Genomic DNA, 23,094 nt, shown 5'->3' with positions numbered 1-23,094 from the left:
GGTCCTTGTACATTGTAGAGGGACAAAGTCTATGGACAATAAATTGTTAAAATAAAAAAACAAGAACGAAACAAAAAATAAATAACTAAAGTTGAGAACACAGATTAAAAAAAAAGAAGTTTTTTTAATTAGCAAAGAAAAAATAATTGCATTCACCTCATTGGCCAACGTTTAACTCTCAGCCCACTGCACATCCAGTTACATGTATGAATGTCCCATTAACACTTCACTCCATGGTGAGATTGATTCCATTCATCCGTGTTATTAGAGGACTGGAGGGCAGCCAATGAAGAGGGAGTACAGTGTGCCTCAGCAGGACTAGGATGACAATTCAATTAGCTGCCTTCATCTTTGCTCCACCTCCACATGACCTGCACCAATAGTCTTTGCTGACGATCAACTTAAGTAAAGTGATGGCATCCTTGGGTTGTGCCGTGAACGCAACCAACATGCTGAATGGCTGAGAGGACTTCAGGTTAATTGGATGGGTGGATGGGGCTTGTTCTTCTTTGTTCAGCTGAGAGATTGGTTTCAGAGTAATCGCTGTACAAAATCAGAAATAGTTCAGTTTCAGAATACACAAAAGCCCATTAAAATTACAGCTCTCTCCTCCAGTCTTTTAATGCAACTAGTGCGCCATCAATGACTATAATCATTTATCTTGCAGCAGAAGCACTTCAATAATGACCTGTCATTTTATTTCTGGATTTGTTATGAGATTAGCTCGTAGCTCATTTCTGCAGAATATTGTAAACCGGTTACTCTACTTTTTTCAGGTCGGCTGAGGGACCATGGCTCATCTGTGCTGAGGCTACACGGATAACTCTGTCACTTGCAATATTTATGGAAAATCAATTTAAGGCTTGAAATGCTGAGATGTTTCAAATTATCTGTAATTGCTGAGGATGTAAAAGTGATTAGTTGCATGTTGCTTCTATTCACACACATAATTCTTCAAATACTTGATCGATTCAGGCTGCTGTTGATATTCTATCAACACATAAATCAGTCATAAGCGTGAGGGTTCTCAAATACTGTACATGTTAGTTATATTAACTGATTACAGTTTTCGTGGATGTGTTTCAGTGTGATGAACTTGTGATAGTGATTGATAATAAATAAACACTTTTTACTAAATTGAAATATGTTATGTGTTTGATGTTGTTAATTGGACCATGTCTCTCTGGTGAGTCACATGGCCTGTTGAAAATATAACTAAATAGTTGTTGGTACAAATAATAAAACTTGATGAACTTGATGTCAAAGTTTGATGTAACAGACACAATAACTTGATCAAATGAGTTGACACTACCAGCTGGTTCCAACGTTGAATAAACACAAAAAGACTTTAGCCTCTCCATTTTGACAGTGTACTGGGAATTTTCATAGATTTTTGTCCAAAGCAACCAGCACAGGTACATCTGTAAACAGGAATGGACTGAGAGGAATACATTTTACAAATATAAACCAAATAAAAATCTCTGTGAAACTCGGCAAAGGACAGAAAAGTTCAATGTATTCAACATGAAAGCTTGACCTGACCACACAAAAAGTGGATGACCTTCAAGCTGTAGAAATAACATGAATTATTAAAGAAGTATACGATTAGCCTGGATGGAGATGCCAATGTAGGAGCCAGTTCAGTGATATTATGCATATGATCACACAAGTGATCACTAAGCCGCAGGAACCGTTTGGCTCAGTGGTTTGGGGGTCCATCTACCAACTTATCTTTGATATCTTTAGAGGACATGGTTCTACTTTTGATGACAGACATTCACATGTATAGTCACACTGTAGTTGGAATGACATGTTGGCTTTTACTTGACTCAAGGGACAGTGGAATTTGCAAACATTTATAGCCAGAGTTGCTAGCCCTGTGAATGTTTATGTGCACAATACTTAGTAAAAACACAAACATAGTCCAGAATAACACATACTTGGGTTTTAGTCAAGTGACATGAACACCAATCCCTATAAATTTCATCACTAAAATTGGACTGTTACTCATTCATTATTGACATTCGCTGTGCTTCTCCTCCCACAACAGTGTGCCGTTAACGGCACATATCCTGAACTCCACAAGTATTTATCACACAGTATGCAACTTAAGAGTGAGTCCAATGCACTGAGCCCTTTCTGCAAGGCCATTGTGTTAATAAGCAATGTATTGTAAAAAAAAGAGAGAAAAAAACCGAACCAAACAGATTCCTGTTTGGATGAGGCTGCAGAAAAAGTTAAGGGGCCGAGGGAACCTTGCTGTGGCAAATAACCTCAAATGTTGCTATGGGTAATGCATTCCCCCTCAAGCCATTATTCCGTTTTGGAAATGGCGCCATTAAAGTCATCACTGTCTACAATGTGGAAAGATGTGGGAGCAGCGAAAAGACTGGCTGACCTTGATGGAGCTTATTAGCATAAAGAAGCCCTTTGGGCCCCACAAACTAGGTGGCTGTGGTCTGTGTGGAAATGCAGGAAGCTCTGAAGCTGCTTCCTGTAATATAGAATACAAATAAGATGATATCACTCTCATATTCACTGCTCACGAGATCTACAATTCTGAAAGACAGCGTAAAAGATGATATATCACAGGGATGATGTAATGTAATAGCAGTTCAAACAAATGGCATTACAGTAAAAATAAACATGTACATTAGGTTTGATTCTCCATCGTAACTCAATTGGATGCTTTTATCAGAAATCAGACAGAAATGATTTCTTGAAAGTTAACTGTACTTGTTTTGTTGTGCATATTTGCAGGCAAATTGATGCAATAACACCGTTGATTTAGACATTTAAAGGTGCAGTTATTGATCTGTCTGGACTATAGAAAACTGCAGAAAAAGCAGAAAACACAACATTTGTTATCATTTACACAGCCAGCAGGAAAAGAGACATTCGAATTGATTTAGAATCGTGATCTCCATCCAACCAATTTAAGTTCAATATTCATTTACATTTTGGTCATTTTTTGGTCTCCAGCCATTCTTGAAAAGAGAGAGAGGCTCTTTCACTTTATCCAGCGTGTTGCAAACTCTGCCTGTGGTTTGGTGATGGCCAAGGAGCTTACAATGTCTTTATCAGATCTTTTTGTTTGCTGAAAACATGCTGCCTCTTGCAGTTGGAGGAAGGAAAGTTGTATTTTGAAAGTCACCATTCAAAACATTTAAAGAGGCATATTATTACTTTCCAATTTCTTTACACATTAAATGTTTTCAAATGACAAGCACAGTTGACATTCTATTAGTGTGGAATCTAGCCTTTTTCTAAACACTTTTCAGATATTCAAATGATATTTGAGGGTCTGCTTTACGCCATCTAGTGAACATAGTGACCAGGAGTATTTCGGGCCTGTCTGGGTTGTACATGTGTGAAGGTGGGTATGTTTGTGTTGATGTTAGAGTCAGAAAAGAGTTGCTGATCAATACTAGATACTTATTATTTATTTGGACAGATGCTTCCCAGCTTTAGCCCGTGGTAGAATCAATACTCCCCACACATCAGACTTGCATCCCAGGGACGTGTAGAAGAAGACAGGTTCTATCGATGATGACGAATCTTCACCTGTTCTGTGAAGGTCGTGGATTATGTCGCGTGGTCTGCTGCCTCTGAATGTAACGTATGCTCTCTCTATGATCCAATTACATGTTGGAACAACTTCATATTTTAATAGCAGTCATGATACGAGGAACATAATTCTCCAGTTTGGTCAATATTGTCTCTGCAGACAACTTTCTCTCACATATTAAATGTAAGCCCACTAAACGGATCAAACCTATTTCTCTATTCCATTGCCAAATGAAGGCCTAAAGGCATCTTCAGACTTCATTGGTTTCCAGCAGTTATCTTGAACCCTGGAGCATTTTCTTTCTCAGTTGAGTTTGGTTGAGTATTAAGAACTGCTGCGATTCAAACCAATTGTTCAGAGACCTTGTTGAGGGGCTTGTTCATCTTTAGATTTCCAAACCAGCCGGAGCGTTTCCAAGCTACAGAACGAAAAATCATCAATATTTGTTCTCAATCGTTTATGGAACCGGGTAGTGTCATTGAGATCAGGATCTGTATTTCAATAGAGACCTGTGAACACGGGGGAAAAAAACGTACAGTTATAGAAGCAGTGTGTATGATTAAGCGGCATTCAGTGGTGAGATTGCAGATTGCATCCAAGTTATGTTTTCCAGCATTTTAAAATAAACAACATAGAATGCTGCTGCCCTTTGTTTGTTAAGAAAAAAACCTTCCATGTGTGTTACATAAGATGCAATGGTGAGTGAGAAATGTATCACCTTTAATGAAGTGCAGCCAATGTGATTTGCACAACTAAGAGGCTTTAGGTGAGGGAGGACCGTGCATTCATACAATATCACCGTAATCAAGTATAGACCGAATTGGCCAATGGTCTTTGTAGTAGTAGAATAGTATAGCTGACTGTTGCAATGGCCAAGAGAACAGAGTTTTACCTGAGAGACATAAAAGAAGTTTAAAAAAACAATGTTTATGAACTGCTCATGCTTCCTGCAATATATACCATGATCGAAAATGAAAAAGTCCTGCACAATGTTTAAATTGTCCAAAGCTCCAAAATACGTAGAACACAAAAAGTAGTTGTTCTGCTATGACTTGATCAATATGTTGTTCATAGTGTTGTACAGTATGACTAGCTAGTGAGACAGGTCAGGTGTGTGTGTGTGTGGATAGTTAATCCCTCGAAGAATGTTCTATTTTTTGTTGCATTGCCTAAATCTTAAAAAATACCAGAACATGCACACACACATACCCCCACACACACACATACCACCTCAGTGCTGCCTGTCCAGTTATATATCGGAGGCAGAGCAATGCTGTACCTAATTGTGTCTTGGAGCTACTGTGCTGCCCATCTCTGGAGATCTCATTATAAGATCCACAAGCTGTTCAGGCACATATCTCCTCTCTTCCCTCTCTCATCCCATCAGCTTGAACATCATAACTGCATGAAATCTACATCGCCCCTTTACAGTATTGACAGAATAAAACAATTAATGTTGATTAGCACATTGCCCCACGAACCTAAAGAGAGACACATGGAGTCAAAGAGTTAAACTGCTCTGTGAGATGTTTGATCTTGCCGTTAGCTGACAATACTGAGTGTCTGTTTAGCAGCTCTGATCCGAGCCATGAGAGCAGAATGGGTTTCAAAGCCTTCAGACATTTGTGTCTGTTTGACAGCAGAGATGGCTGTCGACGGGCCCAAAGCATGTCTTTTCCCCCATCCAGTTTAGAGGCCTTGCTCTCTGTTTTTACCCCTTCCTTCCTTCAGGTTCCCATGTGGCTAACATTGTAAATGATTCACGGTTAACAATGTAACACGTGATTCAACTTGTGAAGCTAGGCATTAAAACAACTTAGTATGGTTAGAAACAATTCACTTAAAATGAGTCTCATTCAGATGCTAGAGGGTGCCTTGTGTGTCAGTATCAAGACAACAGGGGCCACTGCCCAGGGGTCAGTATGTATCTTCCATCAGAAAATGCAGGTAACAGATACATTAATATTTAAGGAGACATTCATGCAGGCTTAGCTTTTGAAGTAAGATAGTTTTGAGAAATACGTTTATTTGCACTCTCTCTGAGAGTGAAATAAAAAGATACAACTCTACAGGAAAAGGATTTGGGAGACATTTAAAACTGGAACATAGAACACAAGAACTGGAAGGAGGGGGGGAAATATTTTTTCAACTTAAAAAAAAAATCAACCAGCAGCTCCAAAAGCTTGTTAAATTACAAGTTTACCCCGGAGGGCTTTACAAGCTGTACACATATGACATCCCTGTGCTCACATTAGATCAGAAAAATAATATATCAGTCATCAAATGTGTCAATCCTCCACAACCCCAAGTCAGATTTGGGTTTGTGCCCTGAGGCCACGGGGGTACTGAAACACCAAGGTCTGTATAGCACATACGATGAGAAGAATAAGGAAAACAAGCAATACATGTATTTTACTTTTTTTATTTTGACAACATCAACATGTAAACCCATATCCTCTGTGTGTGTGTGTGTGTGTGTGCGTGTGTGTGTGTGTGCATTAATTATGACCACAGTCATTGTTTTTACTATCTACTGGTACTTATAGAAATGCACACAGCATACCATGTTATGATCGCAATGAACAGGATCGGGCAGTTAAGGTCATTTGAGAGACAATTAAAACTAATAATTAAATGTTCCTCATACCAACTGTTGCACTTTTGTACTTATTGAGCTGGTTATGTGTTCAGGACAGTGTGCTCTCCGAACACGGCAGTAGTTGCTGTCAGTTGGTCTGCGGCTACATAAACCTCCGATTGCTCTCCTGGCTCTCTCATCGTGGTGCACACAAGTGCAGGGAATTAGCATCTGTTTGGTTTCACACTGGAAGAGCTTCCTTGTGCAACACTTCAAACAGACACAGTGGAAAGAAAAACCTACAAACTCCCCCCCCTCCCCAGCATGCAGCTGTCGGAATAATGAAGTCACCCCTTCCTCTTGGCTGCAGCCCAGGCGTATAAAAAAAGAGTATTGTCATTATCACAATGGGAAAGAACGAGGGTCCGCTGCAAATGAGATGGATGTGGTGTCCTTGCCCGTCCAACCCCTGTCACACCCACACCCCTCACCCTCCACCAGCCCATCACTCACTGTCACTCTATCATCCAATCTAAGGGACAATGGGGACTAACCTTCCCTTTCACCTGCTGTAATCAGCACAGTGGGGCTATTGGTTTAATGCTCAAAGAACGCATGCACACACATTGTGCACTCGCATTGGTGATTTATGTTGGTAACGCACATGATCCACAACCCTAACTTCAAATGATAATCCACCCAAAATCTATTGATGCAGTAGGAAACTGTCCCTCACAGAACCAAAATGTAGCCTTAAAATATATAATCCTTTTAAAACCACCCACCCTCAACCACCCTAAAAATGTCTCTCTGGAGGCAGTGACCAAACACACACACACAAACACACACACCTACACACAAAGTATACACATACACACATCGCCATGCTTCCCCACACAGAATAGAGAAATGGATTTGAAGAATTTATGTGACTGTTGTGTATCCAAAATGATGAAAGCCTCTCGGCTCTGTGAACATGAAAGGAAAAACAGTCAATCAGAAAATAGTGTTTGATACTTTAAAGGTCATATTGTATGTGTAGCAGTACCAATACCCTCCAACAGTTATTTTCACCATACATTCAAAGAACCATCCGAGGACATTTCTTTAGTTTGGTCATGCACATACACTACTTCATGTAAATAAAGCTAAGCTGCACACACTGCGGCTCTCAGTCACTGCTGCACCGCATTTCTTTGGAGTAAATCGGCTTGACAGGTGAGACCTGGTGGTACAGAGCTGTAACCCACTGAATCCACCCATTCTATTAGGTGGGGTGACATTATACTTCAGGTGTGAAGTCTGGGGAAACCCATATATTGCTTGAATAATTTTCCGGTGCAGGCTATTTCCTCTCATGGGGTCCGTGAGACATTGCACTGGCGGTGTTTGTAAACCTTGTCTGACACCAGAATAAGATATTACCTTGGAGGATGAAGTGGTATTCGTTTAGGACACAAATGATGCAACGCTTATGAATTTATCAGAGGCAAAGGAGCATGACATGGTGGCAAGTGTAGGCAATCCCTCAGGGTAAACCAGCTGGAAATCAAATTAAAATAAGCCTTTGGAACATGTAGGTTTGAAAGCATGGCTAACCCCAGAGAAAAAGACATTTCACTTTCCATTGAATCCTAAAATGTTCAGTACATCTGGGCTTGAGAAGAGTTGAGAAATAGATTGGACACAAAAGTCAGCCTCTTGTGAATGCAACACATGTAGTCAATGCTATCAGGATGGATGCTTAGAGGATGTATGTATATATATACATATATATATATATATATGTATATATGTCTGTGTTAAAGGGAAATTAAGTCAAGTTTTTACATCTTAATAATGACAGAACAGTCACTGACTGAGCTTCATGCTGTTGGAAGATGCACAGCACCAGGTTTAAAAAGAAGCTGTTCTATTTCAAACAGCATGTGCAGTTTATAATGATAATGGTGGACAACTGACAACATTGAAAGTTTCACAAGTCATAAGATCAGACTTTTGGTGTATTTGTACATAGCCCTGTTTGATTGCTTAGCTTAGATACCTGTTGGTTATTTTGAACATTCTTATTTGTAGGTTTCACATCAGAAGAGAGAACAGCTAACTGAGTCATGCTGATAGCATTCAGGACCTGATTTTATTTTGGAAACACACCACTCTCTCAACAATGCAAGTAAAGCTCAATAGGCGTGTTGTGCCTTCTGACGATTGCCCAGCAATGATTGGACTGTCGCTGTTTGGGTGAGGAAGACGAGTAGAGAATCTGCCAATGTTTGTGTGCCAAATGTAGTCGTAATGTATGTCATTAAAAGTAATGTATTCCATAACTAAGAAAAGATTCTGGGTATATTTTGATAATATTTTAATATCCCGTACAAGTTAAAAGCATGACGTATGACTTATGAAAAACTGAGCAAATAAAAACGTGTATTTCTGAGTTTTTAATAATTGGAAAGTATTCAGTGCTTTCTGAAGACCTGTTAATCCAGTGGGCGGGTTGGCACAATCCCAGTACACAGTGCCAGACATCTGACAGAGGTTTGAGTTGGCTGTGAGTGCATGCACAACAAAACACAAGCAATTGTGCTGGTGAGGTGAACAACTGGCTTTACAATATAACAAAAGAAAATGAGTAGTTTTCATGTAACACTCAAACACATTCAGTCAGGGAGCGAAGGTTGACACTGAATTCTTTGAATTGAAGACAAGAAAGACAAAGGAGGAGAGGTGGCTCATCATAAAAATGATTTTATTGTCCTAATTGTTATAAGGAGGACGGAGATCAATTCTTCACTTTTTACAATATATTACTATCTTGTGAACCAAAGTGGTTCGTCATTACTACTTAGACTCCTTTATACATTGTTTTATATATTAATAGTTTTCAAATTATTTTGTACATGCTTTTAGGACTGACATTCTCGGCTCAGAATAAGCAGAAACATGAGAAGAAGGCACATGATTGCTCCCGTCCTCAGTGAGCAATACAGTCCAAAGAAACAAAGAACTGTCGTGGTGTGTGTGAGAGCAGGTGAAATGCCTCCCGATCAGATGATGGGGAAATCCTTTGAAGGCTATTACATGTCTTGCCAGTGCAGCACAATATGTCCAAAGCAATTTTCCAAATCACAGCTCAAAATAATCACTTTGATGTAGCAATTGACAGAAATCACAACTTTTGATTTGCTCAGATGCACTCAGAGAAAAAAACAACCTAAAGACTCACAAGCTCACACATTCTTTCTCATCTTCAAAGATCTGATCGCTTTACAGTAGAAACAACATAATATACAAGGATCTTGAACCACCTTTGGGATCTGTACTGAGGTGTTTTGTTACTCAGTTCTGCACATGAAGCTGAATGTAAGAAATGTGGGCCTTTTAAAACACCGCAGCTTGCCATAAGGTCCCTGTGAAACACGCAGCTCGGTGCAACACATGAATGTATCAGATTCTTCTTTATTCTTTAGGACTTAATGATGGAAAGCTCTGTGGCCTGGGGGGGGGGGGGGGGGGGGAGCTCAGTGTGCTGTGCAGTCTGCATAGTGTGAAATTACCTCACACTAGCACCACGAGTCCCCGCTCCTCTCTGAACCGTCCAACTGCGACTTGAAACACTGCCCAAACCGTCTCAGAGGTTGTTCTTTGGCTTCAATGCCTGGGGTGTTTAATCCAGTTCCGTATCATCCACTTCTGACCGGAGCATCTCTGGACCACCAAGCGAAGTCCAAAGTTAGCATCCTTGGACATTTCAACCTCCAAGCATCGACCGCTGTCCCTGCTTATGATCGGGCCATTCTGCAACATAAACACATGACAATATGATCAAACGTGCACAATAACCAGCATATTATAATGCCTGTTGTTAGGGTATCAGTAGCATATGAGTCTCTTATTTCATCTTGCATTACATTTGGTATGTCTGAAATGAAATGGTGAAGATCAGTGTCAAAAGATCACATGTTTTCTCTTTACCTGTGTAAAGTCCCAAAGCCTCTGGGAAACCCTCGAAACAGTGTCACATTTTTTCAATCTGGGAGTGCGTCCCCTGCCATCATCAACGAGGCATTTTGTGTCAGGCAGGAAGGTGGTCGACCCCAGGGGTCCTAGCTGGAGAAGCCCCTCAGTCGCGTAGCGGGCGAGCTACAACATGGAGAAAACCAATACATCACACTTCCGGACTCACGTACTCTGGCATCAATCACAGCATAAAACAAAAATAAAAACCATTTTCAACATCCGTAAAGTAAATAAGTAGAGTGAGTAGAGTAGAGCAAAGAGCATGTGGTTTGAGGTGATGCTGTTTAGCTGTTAAACTATTAAATACATTTTGAGACGTGTTCTTTCAGCTTGACCATTTCAACAGTTTGCTCAAGAAATTAAACTTGATTTTTTAATTATTTACAATATCAGATTTTGTAGCTGTTAATTATGTATATATATATATATATACATACATAATTGAATATATATATATACATATATATAAATGTATATTATATATATATACACAGATATATTATTTTTCATAGGAAGTTAATTTGAAAAGGGACTCAGTGAAACTGTGACAGTTCCTACAGGGGTATTTAGAGTTCAAGTCATAGTTTTTAAGTGTAGGGCCATTCACACTTCAGTATTTGATGAGTTGGGAGTGAGAATGTTCTTGTGCAAGGTGCAAATTTAAAAAGCTAAATATATTTATATATAATATTTGTACATACTATAAGTCAGGTTTAGGTCTTAACTCAATCCAACCAAACATGTAGTTATATTTTACCATAACATTTACAGTTTAGACTGGAGAACTTGAGAAAAATGCAAGACTGTTCTTCATCACACATGGTATTGCAGAATATGTCAGTGAGCAGCACTGCACAGAAACCACTGTGATCAGTTTATTAATGCCACAATATGACCCCAAACCAAAACATGATCCCTGACTGTTTCATCCTGCACATGAAAGGCTCCGTGGTGGTATGTATCTATTACGTCAGGAAACAGTAGCGATAACATTTATTATTTATGGGAGAGAGTCAATCTGAAAGTTGAGATGCCAAAGATAGGGAGGTTTTCAGTACTTGCTTCAAGGGGAATGTGCATACATGACAGAAACAGACACACACACACACACACACACACACACACACGAAAGCACAGGGTATGTAGCTATTCACAGCCTTGGAAGTCAGTTCAACATAATGCCACTGAATCCAGAAGAAACAGTGCTTTAGTGATGCAAAAACAATGGTAAATGAGAGAAATTCTTTAAAAACTAATTTGTGGGTTTGACAAAATCCCACACATATAACAAAATAACAATAATCACTTGTTAGACCTATTGCAAAAGCAGGTTATTTTAACAACTCCAAACCTGTAAACACTTCTGTTGAAATTTAAAATGCAATAATATGCAAACCTATTATTCTGTTCAAGTATCTTTTCAATTGTTTTTAGTTCACATCTCAAGGAATGTTGGAGTGTGGATGGAGGAACTGAAGGGAGTGGCCTGTGTGGGTGTTGCTCCTTGTGAGAAGAGAGACTGCAGGCAGGTGGTTTTATTTGGATGTTCTGCCCTGAAAAGGCACTGTGAACAAATGGACAAATAATCTCAATCTAATCTTCACACATAATACGGTGAACTTGTTCCTCTTTTTCACCAGATGACAGTTTAAAGGTCAGTTTGAGAACTCTTTGTAGAATTTTGGGATTTCAGGGTTCCAGTGTAACGCTCTGCAGATTTATCCATGATGTAAACTATAACTGGGCAGAAGGAAAACCTCATATAATCCCCACTAATACCTATTTACAGCTCAGTCTGGCAGCAGTTTATATGCTAATACATTTAAAATGGGACCATATCAAATAATTAATGCAAGGAAATTATTCTACTAAGCCAATTAACATGTTCCCCATGCTGCAACATTAGCTGCTCCATTGCTTTCGTGCCATTGTAGAAGTTCCGCAGCCACTTCGTGGAGGTCAAGCTAATCTCAGACGTCTTAATTAGCTCATTAGTGCTGCAACGCTGGGACAATGTCAACACTAGATTCAGTGTTTGTACATTGCTTTCCTGTACCTTGCTCCACCAGGAAGTTAGGAGTAAGTACATGCCACAGATTATAACAAACATCTTAAGAAGGGCTTGGCTTGCATGGGGCCCCGGCACTGTACCTACGGTAGCACATGTACTCTCCATATGTCACTATTCTACATCCAAGAACGTAGCAGGGATTCCTTGTGGGAGGAAGGAAGGAAGATTGCTTTTCCGTCGCAGGCCCTGTTTCCATGGCGGCACAACAACTAGTACAAGCAGAGCTCCATTGCAGGTATTTGTTTTGGTGAACATTGGGAATAGATGTGTCAATAACAGCACACTAAACACTTGATGCTGGCCCAGTGTGATTATCCACCGTGTTTACCTTCATTAAATGACACAATGTTGCTACAAAATACACACAACTCTAGACACTTCCGACTGAACGGCACTCTGGGTATTTGTGCGGAAAATGCAATATAGTGGATCTAACTAATTCAGGTGCAGACTCTTTCAAACATTTATATAATATTTCTTTATTCATACTGCAGTTTGTTTTATTGTTGAAATGGTTTATGGTATATATGATGCTAAAGTGTGGTATGATGTGATAATTTACAGTGTGTGAAAGAGTTATGACTGAAAGAGTTTAGGATTGCCCCAACATTCTTTAAACTTTGATCTCGATTGTCTGCCTCGGGTTGCAGATGTGTGGTGCAGTGTGTTATACAACTGGGACTGTTGTTTGAGAGCTATGAGCAAGAGCAGATTATGAGACAAAAATACCTCATCTTTCATATATAGGCACACCACACAGACTTTATGTTTTTACCTCTTTTTTAAATTGTTTTGCGTGTCTTTGTCGTAGTTCCTAATTTCTCTGTGTTATTTGGTCTCTTTGAGGTCATTTTATGTGACACTCTGTGGTCAATTATTTGTCTGACTCTCGGGGTCTCTGAGCCTTTGCCCAGCCGGCCAGTTTAGTAATTCATCCACGACAAAGAGACCAGTGATGTGACCTGCAGAGTGTGTATTCATTAATCACCACTTCGTCTGATCTATTAACCACCTCTCCCATTCCTTTAACACTTTGTGCTGCTGCACATACAATACTAATCAATATTTGTTACCTTGAATATGAATAGCCAAAAGGCTAAATAAGAGCTCCACTTAAACAGAAAATCTATAGTAGTAACATGACTTACTTTAACAGACTACTACTGCTGTGTGTGTGTGTGTGTTTTGCAGGCGCTGTAGGCCCTCCACCATGCATTAATTGCATTACATTATCAGACAAAGGTGAAGCATTGTAAATGATTTAGATTTCCACTGGGAGAGCCGGCAGAGAGAGAGACTCATTCGTAAGAAGCACAATGAAGAATTATTCTAGCCAATTATATTGTGTCCTAAGTAAACGGAGCAATGGTTAAAAGGAATGCAAAAAAACACCAAATTGAATTCTGCCCCGCTCATACTAATGTTGGTCATCACTATAATCTAATGATACAAAGACACAAAATGAATCTCTATTTGTTTATTTCCCCCGGGGGATCAGGATAACAAAATTCAGTGAAGCTTTACATCACTGGACCCCACTGAGCTCTCTGTAGAGGGAAACAGGAGAGGCTGGTGAGCCGCCGGCCTCCTTATAAAACCCCCTGCCATGACAGATAATGAACATGTCACTCACCAGCAAGAGAAGCAGGTTGGAAAGGTGGGAAATGTAAGCAATATGCATGAATAGCATTTGCATCATTTGTCTTCAGGAATAACTTTTGTTACTGAACACAACAACAGGACAACAGCGTCCCACCCACAGTGTCGTAGAGCCAGCACACAGCGGAGGGATAACATATCTCATCTGGCCTGGTAAAGACTCGGGATCCCCCAGGAAGAGCTGGACAATGCGTCTGGGGACAGGGACATCTGGAATACCCTCCTAAACCTGCTGCCATTGCAACCCGGCCCCAGATAATCTAAGGAAAATGGATGGTTAAGGCAGCCAGATTTATTTTCTTTTTACTTGGACCCCCAAAGCCATCCATAATTGTGCCTCATCTTTCACATCATGTTCAGGTTTTATGAATGAAATTCAATTGAGATCTGCAAGGTTTGCAAATGCATTGCAGCATTTCATATCAATTTATAGGTATTTCTTTCTTATATTGTCTATTATACAGTGTGTGTGTATTTAAATATATATATACACATTTTTTTTATGGGTGGATGTTTTCCTCTGGCCCCTTGATATTTCGTCACCTTCAGTCAAAACTGTCAGTGGAGTGCGCTGCACATTGTATACAGTCTGAGACTCGAGTGGGAGTTTAGAGACAACCTGATTTACATTACATGTTTTACAAGTTGCAAGTTAACAAGCTAATTTTTAGCAAATAAAAAAATGAAACCCAATATAAAAATCAGACAAGAAAAGCTAATTTGGCAGAATCTTTACAACACATGGACTGACTGACAGCTTAACTTATTGCATTATTGACTAGTTGCCTGATGAACATGGCTGCTTAATGAAAACAACAGTGGACATGGACACACAGTTCATGACTCTGGTCTGACCTGTGAAGACATGCCGTGGCACGGGTAGAGGATGGCTTTGTCATCGTCCTCAGAGCCCTGGTCCAGGCAGTAGCCGCTCGCTTTGCTGTTCCTCACCTAAAAGACAACACAGAAAGTCCAGGTACACTCAAAAAAACGATTCAAGCCCTTCTTAGAGGTGACACATTTAAATATTGTTTGATACATTTAAATAAATCAATTACAAAACGAAGATATTTATATTGAATGGGTGTAACACAAAATGTATGAATACTTTCATTTATTAGATTTATTTAGGTTAGATGGTGTGCGTATCAACTCAAAATAAATGTGTTTCATTGAGGACTACCCTTTGCGCATGCGCCAGCTGAAAATCAGTTGTTTACAAGGTGAAGACACTTTCAGGGCTGTACGGTGGTGTATTGGCTAGCACCGTTGCCTCAAAGCCAAAGGTCCGTGGGTTCAATTCCCAGTCGGAGTTTGCATCTTTAGTTAGTTAGTTTATATTTTGAGTTGGACAAACACAAATTAATTTAATTTAATGAATATCGTTATTTTATTTGAGATGTATTTGATACAAATGAGTTGGACTAACTTAATTACATTTTATTGCACTGATATGCTAAATTTGAGTTGGAGTTGCATATACTTATTGGATGGAAAACCTGCCAACAATTTAATTGAGTTCATCCAATGAGTCATTTCTTTGAGTGTAGTATGTTTATGATTTTTTTTAAAGGAGAGAGTGTGGGTAGAGCGAGGAAGAGACGAGAGAGAAGGTTATTGTCTGGTAGATAGGAGGTTTATTGGAATGAAGATTGCTGAGAGTTAAATGATAAGAGTTAGACCGCTCTCCTATCTGTTAATTAAATACTATATTTATATATTGACAACCTACCAGCACCTCGCAAGCTCACTAAATGAACACATCTTAATTCTCCAAGTTTTTCTTGTTATATCACAGATACGACATGTTAGAGATGCTAATAGGGGGATTTTGTGAGACAGCCTAGCCGTTTTCACTTGTTCAGTTTGTCTCCCTTGTTCGTTCTCGAGGCGAAGCTAATGGTCTTTTGGATGTATCTTTAGTTTTACATGCAAACAAGAGAGTGGTATTGATCTTCTTACCTAGTCTCAGCAAGAAAGTAAGGAAGCAGATTTATCAAAATGGTGCACTCTTGCATTACTTATAAAACAGACAATAATTGTTACAAATGAGGAGGAAGGCGAGGATCCCAATTCTCTCATCAGTTTCAGGGGTGTCAATTAGTTAACAAGCTTCCTCATTCTATGTTAAGCATTTGCTGACCTGTTACACCGACAGACTTTACTTCATGCAGAGAGCTGTCTCTCTGTGTTTCACATCTGCCACGCCCCCTTTCAGTGCCTGGAGCAACCACACCTGAGATTCATCGGTCCATTCAATTTAAAATGTATTTGGTCTAGCCCAAAATTACAAATTGGCCTCACAGGGCGAGCAACAAAGGAGGATCCCTTTCCCGGGGTGTAGAAATACAATATATTTGAATGTGTACAGGATGAACAACATAACAGAGTTATAACACATTCAAAGATTAGAATTTTGAATCTCTCCTGTTTTGTGTTCAGTTAAGGAGCTCAGTATTGTTTTTCTGTTTGTTTTGGTTGTCAGTTGAACTCCTTATTTTTAGTTAGTAGTTAGTTAAGCTATGCCTCTCTCCTAACCAAAGCCTTGCTGAAATTCTTTTTCACCATTTGGTTTCCACAGCGTGATCCATACCGATGCAGCACCAACATTCAGTCCAAAGTGTCCAAGCAGCTCTTACAGTCTCTGGGTAGTAAGAAAGTTGTCTCCAGTCCATAATACCCTGTCACAAGGTGCGCTAGAGCAATCCTATCAGAACCTCGAAGCAATGATGTGCCAATACTGCATTGAGACTGATAGTGATTGGGACGATAGTCTGCCTTGAAGCTGACCGTGAAGCAAAGCAGGACTCTCTCGGTTTTAGCCCAGATTACAACATTTAACCTCTTGACTGGAGACAAATATGCTTCATCCGTTTCATTCCTGGACGTCATGGGGCACTTTCCCAGGAACAAACAAGAAGCAGCCTCAGCCTATGACCACACTCTATCTCTCTGGTGTCAGTTCATACTGATGATGGTTTGAAGTTGCTTGATGACATTCAGCATATGTGACCTTAAACTTGAACTTGTTTTCGGAAAGGCGGTTGTGACCTATCTGGGGAAGCAGGTTGGCCTTCGGGCAAGTGCGCCCTGTGACTGCAAAAGTAAGTAAGATAGAGCAGATAACATCAGCCATCTGGGCTCCTACTACTCAACGAGTAAATGTAAGGGCCCTCAGCTTGATTATTCCCCCATTGAGAAGGAAACCTTAGCTATGTTCCAGTTTATGTGGGTTCCAGCGCGTCTGCTGTTGTGGTAGACACTCACCACAACCCCTTAGTGTCCCTGAACCGTATGTACAAGCACAACCAGAGATGGATGCTCTGGACATTAGTCGTTAGTTTAAAGTTCGAGATCGGACACAAGAAGGCTGTTGACAACATTATTGCTGATACCTTTAAAAGTTATGCATGTTCTTAATGGAGGGGTGTTATGCCTATTATAAAAAGTAAATTTTCATGAGCGGTCACATTTAAACATGCTGTGATACATAGGAAATAACGGCCCATTAGGAATGCAGGAAAGGAATGAACATCTGGGGAACAAGGTAAACAAAAGAGTGAATAAACAGGGTAGACAAATGGCAAAATAAGGGCCAGGTGAGGTGAGTAATTGAGGGCAGGTCTGGATAATCAGAGAGGTGAGAAAAACAAGTTCAAAGATGGCACCTGCACTAAAGATCTCACCTGCTTTGCTCAGGTAATAAAAGCATATGCACGGATGAAAACGTTGCAGAAATATTCATTGATGGGCTTGACTCATGATACTATCGGGCTTCTTTTATTTCTGTATTTTATTAATTTGTAATATTAGAAGATTTCAATCGTGTGTTTGACTGCAATGTTTAGCATTTCTCATCTCCTATTTCCAGTAAAGTGTCAGTTTTTCTGATTTCTTTCCTGATCATTAATCCATAATGAAAGAAATGGGGTTATTTTTGTTCTAGTCTGGATGGCTTTTTATTTATTAATTTTGATATTTTGCATTGTCTAATTGATGTTGATGTGTTATGTTATTTGTCTACCTGTGGATGTACCGTGTGATGCATGTGCTGTATGTTGTTGTTGTAGCTGTTTGATACCATTTAAAAATGAGTAAAAGTCAGAGGCCTCTGGACATGAGGAGAGAATGTTACATTAACATGGTGTTGAAGATAATAAGGATTTTGCACAACATTTTATCTGAAAGTAAACAAATTGGCAATTATTTATTTGTTTATTACCCTTGAATTTTATTCTTGTCAACATGTTACACCCCCTCTTGTCTATCAGATCTACTGCAGTTTGTTCACACAGTCGTATATCATCTCAAAATGATTGCTCGGCCATGACAGGATATTAACATGCTGTGACCGGTCCCTGTCTGTCTCTCCCCCTCCTCCAGGCTTCCAGATGGTGGTGTGCGTTTTGCTTGAGCTTTGGTTCTGTGTGATTTGAATGCGTGTGGCTTCATTTCCAGGTTGTGACACATCCATCATGTGCTGTTGTCAGGGAAGGTTCCACTCGGCTGGTCTGGTCAGTGTGCCCGAGCGCGGCGCTGATGCTCAGTGACAGATGAGACTCACTTCTGCTGCGACGGTGGTGTGGCAACACAAGGCTTGTCGACAGATCTGAAATAGTGCCACTTAAGTGGCTGCCGCTCTAAAGGAATCCATTAGCTTGGTGCCAGTGCCAAAACAGACGCCAGGGGTAGCACATTCACATAGTTTTGATGAGTCTAGAGGTTAATTTTGATGTATTCTGACATTGCATTTGCAGAGCATATTGATTTGCCACTGTCTTCCATTGTTGAAATTGATATGACGAAAACTGGTGTTTCAGCAAACCTCCAAATAGTGTCTGACTCGGGGGTGTGTTCAATTCTTCAACCTGCCATAATCTTGTTTTTCTTCTCCCACTGTGCTGAGTACAAAGCCAAGCCCAAAACAATCACGTTGGAATGGAAAACTAATAAATGTTTAATTAAAAAAATCAATTCTGAGGAAATTGCATCTCATCCTGCGTGGTGATGCTGCGTTAGTTGTAGCAATTAGACACCTTTAACTTAGACTGGCTACAATGAATCCAGAATTATTTTGTTTAATGTGGATGCTTCGAGCCTGTCAGTGCTTGTTTATCTGCTCATATCAGTTTGTGTTTGACAACCACTTTCTTGCAAAGGTTTTTTTTTACAGATGACAACACATGGTAAATAGACCTATACTTGTATCGCGCTTTTCTAGTCTTACGACCCCTCAAAGTGCTTTAACACTAAATCATTCACCCATTCATACACTGATGGGAGGAGCCACCTGTCCATCAGGACTAACTAACTTTCACACACAATCACACACTGGAGGCACAGCTACGAGAGCAGTTTGGGGGTTAAGTGTCGTTCCCAAGGACACATCAACATCGGCTCGCGAAGCCGGGGATCGAAACTACAATTCTCTGAGGACCACCCTGCCCACTACTGAGCCACAGTCGCCCCGAATCAGATAAATGGATAACATCAAACGAATATAAAAAAAGTAACAGAACAGATCCTTACATCTAAAAAAATAATACATTCCGAGCAACTAATGCGATGTATTTATCATCTGTGAAATCAAATGAGGTGTCTCAGTTTATGCTTCTCCTCAAACCCCAGCTCTGTAATATAATTCCAGAAGACGATGATATAGCAAAACTAACATGCAGAGTATTTAAAATAATCCTGTTAGCAAGTATCTCACCTCGCCATATGTGATGGTGTTGTTGTAGATCCGCATCTCTGGGTAGACGTGTTCAAGGTACCAGCGAAAACTCCGACATTGCAGCCTTTTCCTCAAGGCCAAGCGCTCCGAGACATCCCCGAAATCAACCCCAGGGTTCTGTCAACAAATGGTACAAAACAAAAAGAAAGAAAAGATCTTAGCCAGCGGGCACTTTCCTTAAGAACTAAGAGAGAATACTAGCTGCTAGAGAAAAGAAAGACGCAAGAGTGCTGAGAGGAGGCAACAAGTATTTAGTTAAGAGATGGATAGATGTGCCTGTCATGTGGGACTTTTATTGTTCTTTCATTAGACATGATCTGTGCTGAGCAAATTCTAATCAGCTGCTTAATTATGAGCCCTCCCTTATGGAGGTGGCTTCCCTGATTGATTAGGGGGAAGCCTAATAGCTGCAATGCCTGGTATAGAGGCCTGATCCTGATGCCATAGCAAATATCCATATCCATATAAAACAGTTGTCTATACATACACAACCATACACTGTTTCCAGGCATATTCTTTTCAACAGTTCCCCTCGCTGTTGGAATCTACAGCCAGCTGCATAACTTGCTTTCAACATCTGTGAATATGAATGTCCTTTTTTTGTACAATAAAGTGACATTAATAAATGCATTCAATTTCAGTGAGATGTTGTTGGAGGCTGGCCACTGTGGTGAATCATGAAGCCTTCCCCCACCAAAATAATTCTGCTCTCAGCAGGAACCTCAGACAATAACAAGAATCTGGGATTGTGGAGGTTAGGAAAGGAGGGCCGTAGATATAATAATCGTAGCGTTAGGTCTTTGTACTGTACACAGAATCACTCTGAGCCACAGGACGGCTCAGGTAATAATGTGCCATGCCACTGTGTTTGTAATTACACTGGAGTTGGGATGTGGTCTGATTGGCTAGTTTGTCAAATTCCCCCTCCCTAAACATGTTCTCCATGCTGCACTCCATGGTTACAACATTTCCCCAGCTGGCACTCTCTGCCTGCACTTAGTGAGTTCTCATATAATGATGTTTGTGCCAGATTTCTAGATGCCATGCAGGCATCCGCTGAGTTTCAGACTTGTATGACTGCTCCACCGACAGTTATTGTTTGATTATGAACAGCAGTGTGGTTGTTTTGGACAGCGCTAAGAGGCTTTTATTGACGCCCTTCACTGACAATCAACTCATGCATGGCTGAAGAGGCAATTAGGATTCAATCTTAAAATCTTTATTAATAAAAGTAGCTGTTTATGATTTTGCAGCACATCTTAAAGACTCTTGAAAGCAATTAAACTAAACTGATTAGCATGAAAATACACTGATTAGACACGAGGCTCATCTCATTCACTTGGTGCTCTTCTGTCATCGGTTAACAGTGAGACTCCGCTGCTTCCTCACTTTGGTTTTCCTGCAGTTTGAAGGTCAAATGAAATGAAATCTGAATATTGAATTTTTATTGACTGGTGTCTGGCTGCATGTCTGAATGAGCAAGTGAGAAAAGAGGGAGCAAAGGGAGCTCAGGGTTTAAGAGAGCGAGTGATTTTAGATGGAGAAACACGTACGTTCATGGGAATGTTCCAAGCCATGTAGACATGGGATTTGTATTCATCCATCCACACCTCGGCGGCCCTCAGGGCATTGCGCTTAGCGTAGTAATCTATGTCATTGTTGTAGGGCTTCTTGGTGCGCTCGATGTGAGCCACTCTGGCACATGGCAGGACTTCCATACTCCCTCCACACTGCCACACCTGGACAGCAGCAGAAAAGAGACGTCATGTTTCTATCAAATGTGGATTAGCACAGGAAAACTTTACTTTTCAAATACACATGAATTTAGTCGAAATGGAAGATGCTTTATTTCAACAGCCTAGAGGAAGTGGAAATGAAACTCTCACCAGAAGTGGCACTGAACTCGTCATAAATCTAATAATTTAAACTCAACATCACAAAGTAAAAAAAAAGTCTTGCAATCAGGATGGTTGACTTCAATTGGACTCCAGTTTTTAAACTCAAAATCCACCTTCCTTAGTCCCAAATATGAAACATGATGCCACTGAAACATCTCATTGGTCTGGTTTATGAGGCAGTCAATGACTCCACAAAACATACAAGGCTTTAAAATAGTATTTCCCAAACTTTTCATTTAAAGGACAAACAATTTCAGTCTTCAGAAGAAACCCACCAGAAGATAAGTCAGTTTGGTGATTGAAGGATAATTCTGCTTCATTACAAATTGGTTCTTACTTTCATAGTTTTGTCCATATTGGTCATGATAACATTGAATCTACATAGTGAGATCATGGAAAAGGATGGATCATAGAAAGTCTGATACATTGCAAACAAGCCAAAAGTTTAGCTAGATTCTTTAGCCAGACCATTGTATGTTGAGGTCAGACCAAAAGTAGATACAGCCTTGCACACGCTGAAGGTCAGTATTGACTCCAGGGCTTAATCTGTGAACAGTGATGGATGTTTGCGGCATTTTTAAACAACCTCATCACATTTCAAGATCTTAGCAATTTACTCAGTGAGTACAATCTAATTCTTACTAATGGGAAGGGTGTTTAAAACCACACGGATAGAAGGCTGTTCAACCAAGGTGTTCATAGAAACTGTAAAGCCTCTTTACAGCACGAGTCTCCTCTCTTCTGTCCATCTGCATGGCTTTACTGATCTATTTAAAATAAATTTACATTTGCAATATATGGTATAAGATTAGAAAATAAATAAATCTTGCTTCAGATAGTAGTTGAATAAGATTGACATTGTGACCACTCATTATTGTGGCTCCGACGCTGAAGCCCAGGAGTTAAAGGAGGAAAATACATACATTTAAATACAGGGACAAAAGGTCAAATATGCATCTTCATTAATGTGTCAGTTGCATCCTTTTCATAAATGGATTCTCTATAGTCATCTGCTTTTTATGCAGCCTACTGATTAACATATAGGATGTATGCATGGACACACCAATGTGCTACTAAATTACTTCCATTGAATACACACAAGTATGCACAACAACCACTACATGGAATGAAAACAAGGAGAGAAAAAACATTTACAATGACATTTTACATTATTTTATTATCAACTTCTCTTTTTTCACTCGCTAGTCTTTCTTTAACATGACACACATGTGCTTGATGCTATCACTTCGTATTTCGGTCCACTATTTCCTGCTGAAGCTCGTAAAAAAGAGTGGGTGATAAATGGCTTTGAGAGTCCTCAGAGAGTTGCCTATGACAAACAGAAAACCCTGATACCATGAGTGCTGTGCGTATCGCATAGGGACAGAGTGATATATAAAGCCAGGGGGTACATCTACGTCATCTTGAAATGCAACCATTCCAGCAAAAAGTATTGATGGATTGCAGATTTAGAGACAGTGTGACAATCGTCCAACCTACCCGAGGTAAGACAAAAGTCAGTCACATGGTAGTAAAATGTGTATTTCTTGCAGCACAATATCTAAA

The 23,094-nt window shown here is 40.0% G+C and overlaps 1 protein-coding gene across 1 annotated transcript in view; it reads right to left on the bottom strand.

The window, feature by feature from the left end:
• Positions 1–8,878: 8,878 nt before the first annotated feature.
• Positions 8,879–23,094, bottom strand: part of galnt9 (polypeptide N-acetylgalactosaminyltransferase 9) — a 76,030-nt gene continuing 61,814 nt past the window's right edge. Inside the window, exons 7-11 of the mRNA XM_056419179.1 lie at positions 21,184–21,369; positions 19,610–19,747; positions 14,752–14,847; positions 10,122–10,289; positions 8,879–9,944 (exon numbers count right to left, since the gene is read on the bottom strand). Coding sequence (XP_056275154.1) covers positions 9,798–9,944; positions 10,122–10,289; positions 14,752–14,847; positions 19,610–19,747; positions 21,184–21,369 — 735 coding nt within the window. The 3' untranslated portion in view covers positions 8,879–9,797. The remainder of the gene's footprint in view (positions 9,945–10,121; positions 10,290–14,751; positions 14,848–19,609; positions 19,748–21,183; positions 21,370–23,094) is intronic.

The sequence above is a fragment of the Pseudoliparis swirei genome, chromosome 7 (genome assembly GCF_029220125.1).
Source record: "Pseudoliparis swirei isolate HS2019 ecotype Mariana Trench chromosome 7, NWPU_hadal_v1, whole genome shotgun sequence".
Lineage (NCBI taxonomy): Eukaryota > Metazoa > Chordata > Actinopteri > Perciformes > Liparidae > Pseudoliparis > Pseudoliparis swirei.
This window is presented reverse-complemented; position numbering and strand designations above follow the sequence as displayed.